The sequence below is a fragment of the Sphaerodactylus townsendi genome, linkage group LG15, assembly GCF_021028975.2.
Source record: "Sphaerodactylus townsendi isolate TG3544 linkage group LG15, MPM_Stown_v2.3, whole genome shotgun sequence".
In the NCBI taxonomy this organism is placed as follows: domain Eukaryota; kingdom Metazoa; phylum Chordata; class Lepidosauria; order Squamata; family Sphaerodactylidae; genus Sphaerodactylus; species Sphaerodactylus townsendi.
Window position 1 is genome coordinate 33,283,779 of NC_059439.1, and position 9,517 is coordinate 33,293,295.

At 49.7% G+C, this 9,517-nt stretch overlaps 1 protein-coding gene across 2 annotated transcripts; it reads left to right on the forward strand.

Moving 5' to 3' along the window:
- Positions 1–4,443: 4,443 nt before the first annotated feature.
- MRPL17 (mitochondrial ribosomal protein L17) lies at positions 4,444–6,610 on the forward strand. 2 transcript variants are annotated; one of them, XM_048516405.1, is made up of 3 exons: positions 4,444–4,665; positions 5,545–5,613; positions 6,049–6,610. In XM_048516405.1, the coding sequence occupies exons 1-3, from the start codon at positions 4,492–4,494 to the stop codon at positions 6,301–6,303; spliced, it is 498 nt and encodes a 165-aa protein (XP_048372362.1). In that variant the 5' UTR covers positions 4,444–4,491; the 3' UTR covers positions 6,304–6,610. The 2 variants fall into 2 exon arrangements, with proteins under 2 accessions (XP_048372362.1, XP_048372363.1); XM_048516406.1 differs by having other exon boundaries at positions 4,446–4,599.
- The last annotated feature ends 2,907 nt before the right edge of the window (positions 6,611–9,517 follow it).

The following is a 9,517-nucleotide window of genomic DNA, read 5'->3' on the forward strand; positions in this document are numbered from 1 at the left end:
CATAGGTCTTTGTGGGTACAGATAGAGATGCAGGTTCTCAGGTGTAATGGGGCTAGTAGGATGGATAGCTGTGGGCTTAGTGCCAGCTTAGGCCTGTGTACTTCATAGGTCTCCACAAGTGTCTACAGAATGGAAATCACCACTTACCTCTACAACCTGCACTTCTGCAAGGTCCAGCACATGACAGGAGAAATATCCTTCAAATCATATTTATCCATCTAGTTCAACTCCCCTCCAAGGGTACAGCTCCCCTCAATGGACACAACGACCAAGATCTACCCATGCTTCTCCATAGAAGCCCTGTGTTTGATATATGTGCTGTGTGTGTACATAAAGATTCCATAAGCACACCATGGCTAGTAGACATTGGTGGGCTTCTCTGACATCAATTTACCTATCCCCCTTTGAAAACCTCCTGTGATCCTGATGCCGTTCAGAAGAAGCAGAGCCTTGTGTGGGAACTTTGCCAAGAGGCTCTTTGCCCCACAAGGAGTCACTATCCTAGCGCAGTGATGGCGAATTGTTTGGGTTCAGGGCAGTGGTGGGATCCAAAAATTTTAGTTACAGGTTCCCATGGTGGTGGGATTCAAACAGTGGCTTAGTGCCAATGGAGCTGGGCAGGGCACGACAGGGGTGTGGCCAGGCATTCTGTCCATAATTTAAACTCATTATAGCAAGTCCTATCGTCTACTGCCAACAGAAACAACTACTTCTCTAATTGACTGCCTGTCAAATATTTAATACTTTCAAATACTTAATTTTGTTTCTAGAAATCAAAAGGATACTTTCCTTAAACAAGGAACTTTGCCATAGTTCTAAAACATGTTTTTAAAACAGTCCAACGGGGAGAATTATCCCGTTTTCTACCTTCGCTAACCAGTCACATAGGAAACAACAGGATTTTATGCCAACTGTGAAATCATGAGTGGTCACTACAGTTTAGTGAAAATTCACCATCACCACTGTTTGTTAACTATATTCTGAAGGGCTAATACATTCAATACTTAAAATAATTTGCACTATAGATTAAGACACAAATTCATTAAAACATGGATCCGATGGACCATTCCTACTGCAGAGGCCAGTGGTGGCAAACCTATGGCACGGGTGCCAGAGGTGGCACTCAGAGCCCTCTCTGTGGGCATGTGCAAACAGAGTCATCCCCCACCCCCACACATACATCTAGGCTGGCCTGGGCCTCTGGGCTCAATTATTAGCCTTAAACCTAAGACCTAGTTTTGGGCACCAATGTAGGTAACCCCGTTAAGCGCTGTTAAACCCCACTGATTTTTCTGCGAAGAACTAAAGCGCGATCCTTTACCTGGGAGTAAGCTCAGTTGCTGACCATGGGGCTTGCTTCTGAGTAAACCCTCCTAGGTTCATGATTCACCCGTTGGAAGAGTTACACGGTTGCTTCAAAGCAAAGCCACCGACTGCCACCAAGCTTACTCCTGAGTAACGCATGCCTCGGAGTCAACCATTTTTCTAAACTAAAACCTCAGTATTCAGGTTAAACTGCCATGTTGGCACTTTGTGATAAATAAGTGGGTTTGGGGTTGCAATTTGGGCACTCGGTCTCGAAAAGGTTCACCATCACTGGCATAGGCATATTCAAGAGCTAGATATCAAGGCTACTGCCAGGATACACAGGTCATGACTTTTTAAAAAATTGAGTAAGCATTAGTACTTAGTACCTTTAAAATTTCACTTATACAAAATGCTTTGTAATCCTTTAGCCCCATAAATACTTAAGATTGATCATTAACACTCCCTTTTTATTCCTGGGTGACCTTGGGCTAGTCACAGCTTTCAGCCCCACCCACCTCACAGGGCGTTTGTTGTGAGAGGGAAAGGGCAAGGAGATTGTAAACCCCTTTGAGTCTCCTGCAGGAGAGAAAGGGGGATATAAATCCAAACTCTTCTTCTTCTGTTTAAAGTAAAAAATAAACCAGAACATCATCCATTGTGAACTAGAATTCGCAATCCATACTGTATATTCTGCAAATATTTCACATTAATTAATCCAGGATTAGAGACACAGATTAGCATAACATTCTGACATACAGGAATACAGCTCTTTTAAGTGGCCAAGCATCATGGTAAATCACAATTTATCATAAAATGAATAGAATGCCAAAATAAATAGCCTACCAAGCAAGTAAAGAGTCCCCTGGACCCAACAGTAGTTAAAGGGTCCCTCCTCTTTACTAGCCGGCAGAAGCTCGAGACTCTGAGAAAGAAGAAGAGAGGGGGAGGCAAGGGCGTGGAGATGGAAAAGCGGACCCAATTAGTAATCCCCTCTCGGCACACACAAATAATTAGTAACCCACTCTCGGGAACTGGTGAGAACCTGCTGGATCCCACCTCTGGTTCAGGGTGCCAAAAATTTGGAAAATGCTTAACATTACTGCTACTGTGTCACCCATCCCCCGAATAAAAAGACAGTTTTTTTTAAAAAAATATTTATTTAAACATAACAACAACAACCCATTCATGTGTGATACTATCTGTTTTATTTTTTAAAAGTCAAATCCAAAATGCCTGAAACTCAAGCAGGGAGTATTTTCATGGGGAACACTAGTGTGTCACCCAAAACACTGTGGTGTTTTACCCATGACACAAGTGTCATAGGTTCGCCATCACTGGCTCAAAGGAATGATGTATCCAGTGCAGAGTGGAAAGAGATGAGCTTTTCCTCTGGAAGGCCTCTCCGCAGGACAAAAGCACATACATATTAACTTTCAGGTGTTTGTACTGTCTCCAGAGTTCATGAATTTGCATACAACCCCCCCCCCCCCAAAATTAAATACTCATTCATACCTGGCATTAATATCCACCAGGATAAACCAAGGCATGGGGGAAGAGGCATAGGAGGAGAAGGGTTTGCCCTGGTAGATATTAGTCTAACCAAGGCATGGGGGGAGGCAAAGGGTAAATATTAGGGGGAGAAGGGTCTGCCCTGGTAGATGACCAAGACATGGGGGGGAGGAGGCATAGGTGAATTATTAGGGGGAGAAGGGTCTGCCCTGGTAGATAATAATCTGACCAAGGCATGGAGGGGGAGAGGCATAGGGAAAATATTGGGGGAGAAGTGTCTGCCCTGGTAGCCTCATTTCATTAAGCTTATGGAAGGCCTCCAGGTCCCTGCAGGATCTGTCCTGGTCACTATGGATGTGAATTCCTTATACACCAATATTCCTTTTGAGGAGGCCAGGGCAGCTGCAGAATTTTTTCTTAATGAAAGGGATAATTTGCTTCCACCCACCTTTTTTCTTTTTTTCGTTTTGACAAATCTTATTACATCCAACAAAAGGGCGTGGCCATGGGTTCTCCCCTTGGACCCTCAGTGGCTTGTCTGTTCATGGCTTGCTTTGAGCAAAATCATATTCTATCAGCTGAGGCTAATCCTTTTTTTAAAAGAGATTCTGCATTTTAAAAGGTACATTGATGACCTATTTTTGTGATCTCTGACTCATCAACAGTTGTTCCTTTTTATGAATGGTTAAACACTATTCATTCTTCCCTCAAATTCACTGTCACCACGAGTGAAAATTCATTACCCTTTTTGGACCTGGTTGTTTCTTTTTCAACTTCCCATAAATTACAGGTTTCTCTATACAGAAAGGAGACAGACACAAATTCACATATTCATTATAACTCGCTTCACCCCTGGCATTTAAAGAACAATCTCCCTTTTGGCTCATTTCTGAGAGCCAAACAAAATTCCGCCTCCAGAAAGGGTCGAATCCCCGTTACCGTCTTAGCCACGTTTCAGAACACAAACTAAACAGTGTATTGTCGAAGGCTTTCACGGCCGGAATCACTGGGGTGCTGCGTGGTTTCCGGGCTGTGTGGCCGTGTTCTAGCAGCATCCTCTCCTGACGTTTCGCCTGCGTCTGTGGCTGAATGCATCTTCAGAGGATCCTGCTGCTAGAACACGGCCACGCAGCCCGGAAACCACACAGCACACAAGCTAAACAGGTTTGAGGGACGACCTCCCCATGGCTTGCGGGGCAGATTCCGTTTCTGGTGCTCCTTCTCCCCCTTAATCCGTGTTCCGGCAGGACCTGGTTGCAGGTGGCACAGACCCCACTGACGCGGTTCAGGGCTGATCCGAGGGGAGGGGTGAGGGTTGGAACCCTGACTCGTTTCCCCACCTGGAGTGTGACGCGGAATTCAGGCAACCAATCAGCGCAGCCTTTCCTTGGTTTCGTTTCTGCTTTCGCGATCGGTCAGCAGAAGGGGACGCGAACGTCGAACAGTCGAACGTGTAACTTGCGCTTCCTTCTCTCTCTCTCTCTCTCACACACACACACACACACACACACAGAGCCCCGCCCCCCTGAGCCCCGCCCCCCTGAGCCCCGCGTGGTCGGAGGGCTGCTGGGCGGCGGAAGATGGGGGAGGACTGGGCGGCGCCTGTGGCGTCAGGGGGCGGGGCCCGGCCGGGCACCGGATTTCCGGGCGGCGGCGCTGGTGCCGGTGGGGGCGATGCGGCTGTCGGCGGCGGCGTGGATCTCGCACGGGCGGGTGCAGCGGCGCCTGGGGTGGGGGCCCCGCAACCGCCTCGACCTGCTGCGCAACCTCCTCACGGGCCTGGTGCGCCACGAGCGGATCGAGGCCTCCTACGCGCGCGTGGACGAGATGCGCTTCTACGCCGAGAGGGTGGGCGGCGGCGGCGGCGGCGGGGGGGGGGGTAGAGGAAGGGGAGGAGGGTCGCCCCGCCCACCTACCCCGCTCCCCCAGGGCGGCCCCCCCCCTCGCTGGCGCTGTCGGTCCTGCCTGCGGCTCCGGCTGCCGCTCTCCCGCGAGCTGAGCGGGCGGCCCACGGGAGGACTGCGCGCCTTGGCTGGCTGGCGGTGACAGCACGTGGCCGCCCAGCACCCACCCACCGACCCCTCCCTCCTCCCTCCCTCCCTCCCTGCATTAGGGGCTGTTGGGGCCAGACTTGGCTTTTTAGCGCCTGGCAGGTCGTGTCGTGGGGGTGGGGGTGGGGGTGGGGGGGGCGGGCCAGGGGTGCAGCCGGTGTTGGGCACGCAGAAGCCACCCGGATCATTCATTCTCCAGCAGCGGCAGCTGCATCACCAACTCCCGCGAGGAGGACCGGAGGAGAAGGGAAAGACCCTTCACACACTGCCAGCCTTGGGCCGCAGCACTGGCCTTAATTGGGGGAGGGGCTGTCCTGAAAGAGTAGCTGTCAGCAGACAGAAGCACTAAGCAGGGGGGAGAATGTTCTTCTGCAACCTTTGCATTCTTAAAGAATAGACCCTCCCCCGTTCTCTGCTGTTGCAGACTCCTGCGGTGCCCTGTGAAAAGCTCCAGCTCCAAAACACCAGGAAGGGGGGCGGGGATTTTCCTCTTATCAAAGCAGATCCATCACCTTTATTCTGCCTCCTAATTGGCACTGTGTCCTATGCCAGTTAACTGTCTCTCTGTCAGATCCCTCCCCCTTAGCAGAAATACCTTGCCCCCCAATTTGGTATTAATCAGCAAAAAAAACGTTGCCTCTGACACCCCTTCCCTGTTCCTGTTTTGTCTGTGCAGCTAATTGACTACGCCAAATGTGGAGACAGCGATCCCAAAGCCATGCGCATGGCCAACTTCTGGCTGACGGTGAGTCCGTGGCGCTTAGCCCTCCTGTGCAGGGGCTGGAAGCACCTCCAGCGGGAGTCTTGAAAAGGAGATTGTACTCCAGTGCAGTGATGTAACTATAGGTTTTTATGGGGTAGGTTCGGGGGTGTGGCCACAACTCCACCCACCCCTGGGGGCGTGGCCACACCTCCCCAAACTCCGCCCCTGGCCTCAGTGCTCCAAGGCCAGGAAGGCAGTCCCCCAGCTCCCCGCCACTGGGCTCCCAGCCTGAGGGGGGGAAGGGGCAGAGCTTCGGACTTGTAATGCGGGGGTTGAACTCGGGAACCCCCCTTACCTACATCCAGCTCTTTCTGAGGGATCTTGTGGGTGGAAATGGAAAGGTTTGGCTGTTAACCAGATGCTGAGGAAGAACTTGTGAACATATGTGGACAGCATATTTTCTTTGGTCTTTTCCAGGAGAAAGATCTCATCCACAAACTTTTCAAAGTTCTTGCTCCACGCTTCCAGCCTTATTCCAGGAACTACACTCAGATGCTGCAAATTCCTAATCGTGACCGCATAGATCGAGCCAAAATGGCAGTCATTGAATTCAAAGGGAACCCGTTCCCACCACTCCCCATTCCCCGTAGAGACAGCGAAAAAACCCTGGTGAACCAGCTCCTGAAAGGTTATAGGGACGATGTGTGGCAGACAAAAAGGCCCGCCTCCTAGAGGGATACCCAGGCACAGCGGTATAGAGATGGCTCAAGTTCTTTGTGAGGGGAGCAGCGCTGCATGCTGGGTGGCGGGGCGGAGCTTGCCTTCCATGTGCCCGATGGCTGCCCTCCTGTGGTTGGCTCAGCCCACCCACTCCCACCGTGAGGGGTGTTTCCTGGCGGCCTGTCCCTTGGTTTTGTGGGCCAGGCTGGGCAATACTGGCTGCCCATCATATTTCCATTTGACCACCCTTTGACATGTGGAAAGTCCTGTCATCTTAATTCGCCTGCCAATAAACGTTGCCTTGGGGCACGCACATTGATTTCTAGTCCCTTTTTGTCCTGGAACGGAGTGCTGCATAACAACAGAAGACTCGGGAAGGAATTCCAGTCTTTAATCCAAAGGAAGATAATCTTGACTATAACATGACTTGTAAAGAAAAAGAAGGCTTTACATAAAAATAGGTGATCATGATTTTAGGATTAACACACACACACACACACCCGTTGGCTGGCCAGCCAGTGAAATGAGTATTCCTCCAATTAACCTCTGTCTTCCCAGCTTCTGCGTTGCTCTTCCAGCCAGAGGATATTGGTCAGCATGACATGACACCACCACCCCCCCCCCAATGTTCTGCCTGAGCCAGGCAGCAGGAAGAGAGCACGCTCCACAGCTGGATTGCAGAGGGTACTTCCAGCCCCCCTCCCCCCAGCGGATGGAGAGGCCTGGCTCTTTCTCCCTCTGCACTTCGTAGCTGTGCCAGACAGCGTGATCAATTTGCACACCCTCGTGCCTCTTATCTGTCGGCGCAACAGATAGGCAGCATGACTCTGGATCGGTTAGATTGTGGGAATGGCAGTGCCCTCCTCAGCAGACTCCCACCAGTCAGAATAGGGACAGCTTTACATAAATGTGCCCCAAGTAAACACACAAAGTAAAGATCCTTTGCTGTTCCAGGGGGCTGAAGCCACCAGCTAACATACCCTACTAGCTGATATTGGCACTGGCACCACTACGACCATTGTTGACGTACTTGGGGCATGAATGCAGCCTGGCTAGATCAGCCCAGGGCTCCATCCAGTGCAGCGCCCTTTGTTGCAACGGCCAGGCGGTTGCCCTGGAGGCAAAGCCCTTCGCCTGATGTTGCTTCCTAGCTCTGGGTTTCAGAGGGTTACTGCTGACCATGGTGGCTTCCTTTTGTCACCGGTGGCTATCAATGGATCTCTGCACCGGAAATCTGCCTGACCTCTTAATTCCATCCATGCTTTTGTGAAGAAGTGTGTGCCTTTATCTGTCCTAAATCTGTTGAACATCAAATTAACTGGGCATTCCCAATCTCTAGTATTAAAGGAACGGGAGAAAAAGTTCCACATCAGCTTTCTCCACCCCATGTTTAATTTATAGGCCTCTCTTTCCCCCCTCTGCCCCCCCCCAGTAGTTTTTTCTTCAGAACTGAAAAGCTCCCACCCCTTAACCTTCCCTGAAAGGAAAGATTCTCCAACCAGCATAATTACAACTTGTGTATTTTTCCCCAGCTCTGCAATATTTGTTTCAAGACAGTGTGACAATATCTAGAACAGCACACAGTATTCCAGACGAGGCCACACCACAGGGCATGACAGCATTGGGGTTTTTTTTTATTTTCAAGCCCTTTCCTAATAATCCCCATTATAGAGTTTGCCTTGACATTTTGATCCAGTTACTACAACCCCAAAATCTCTCTCCCTCTTGGTGCTGGCAATTCTGGCTCCAGTACATATTTAACATTAACATTTTCTGCTCCACTATGCAATCCTTTACTGTTCCCAATAGTGAACTTTATTTGCCATGTTGTTGCCCACTCAAATAATGCAGCTCTTCCCAATCTACCTTGGTTTTCACCATCCTCAATCACATAGCCCTTATGTTGCTTGTCCCAAATTTGGGATAATTTATGAACCAATTAAATAGCACCCATTCTTGTGGGACCCCACTGCTCACTTCCCTCCACTGCAAAAATTTTCCAGATATTCAGCAAATTCTGTCATCTAATCACATTTCAATCCATAAAATAATCCATGCTCTTATCCATGACTGCGAAACTTACTCGGGAGTCTTTGGTGTGATACTTTGTCAAAACCATACATGAAGTCTAGAACGTGAGATGAATCCTGTAGCATCAAACCAGTAGTCCATCTAGTCCAGCATCCTGTATCACAGCGAGTGCCCAACTGATTCCCCTGGAGGTCCTTTTTGAGATACAGTGATCAGAACTGCCAGTAAGAGCCCAGTCTGCCACACGATTGTTAACCATTTCAAAGAGCTCCAACAGGTTGGTCAGAAGGGGCTTCCTTTTGCAGAAGCCGTGCTGATGGACCAGCTTCCCAGATCTGTTAAAAGGTTGTGCTTTTAAGGGATGCACAGAAATGACTGGAGCTGCTTTTGTGTCAAAAAAGGCTGGGCACCTCCTTGGCAGGAAGGCTGGAAGAAGGAAGTACGAAGTTTGCCACATACTGCAAAGGAAGCCAGAGACCTGCTCTTTACATTAGAACTCCAGGGGTCCATGGAAGCCAGTGATTGCTTGATATGGGACAGTTTGTGCTCTTTGAGTTTTGCCTTTCAGTTACTGAGGTAGGAGAGCAACATGGTTTCTGGGGTGTTTGGCAAGCAGCTTTAAGATAATTTTAAAATGTCTCCCTTTTTTACTTATGGTGGCTTACAAAGCATACTAATAAAACACCCACAAGTAAAACCGCAGACTACACAAAGTGTGGAAGTTTAAGTCAGATGCACCATCATTTAAACCAATGACTGCAGACCAGAATCCGAAGTCAGCACTGTTGGGGAATTCAACCAGGCTTCCAGTGTGGCTTTGCTCAGTCGGCATGCTGCCCGTAAGGAAAGGGCACTTTGCACCTGCCCTGACAGACCACTGCAAAGGTGGGAGGGAGCAACTGCTTCCTCAGCCATCCGGCTATTGTTTGCCCCTGAAACAATAGCCCAGGTGTGAGCTAAACTCTGCCTCTTGCTCCCACACACGGGCCTGCCTGCCCCTCACTAACCATGCAGTCAGGCTCAGCTGAGAGCTTGTCCTCTGCACCTGCTGGGTGATCCAGAGATGACACAGAAAAGGCTCATTTGGACAACTGAGGAAGGAAAGGTGCTGCACATAACTACTTGCATACGAGTGGATTTTGGAGACCGTGTGTGTGTGGCAGCCACAAAACAGAGATGAGGCAATGGAGTAAGC

What these genes read in the sequence shown, in the direction of transcription:
- MRPL17 (XM_048516405.1), top strand. Translation starts at nt 4,492, where the DNA reads ATGCGGCTGTCGGCGGCGGCGTGGATCTCGCACGGGCGGGTGCAGCGG. An exon ending in TGCGCTTCTACGCCGAGAGG is followed by an intron (nt 4,666 to 5,544) that starts GTGGGCGGCGGC and finishes TTGTCTGTGCAG; the next exon opens with CTAATTGACTACGCCAAATG. An exon ending in TGGCCAACTTCTGGCTGACG is followed by an intron (nt 5,614 to 6,048) that starts GTGAGTCCGTGG and finishes GGTCTTTTCCAG; the next exon opens with GAGAAAGATCTCATCCACAA.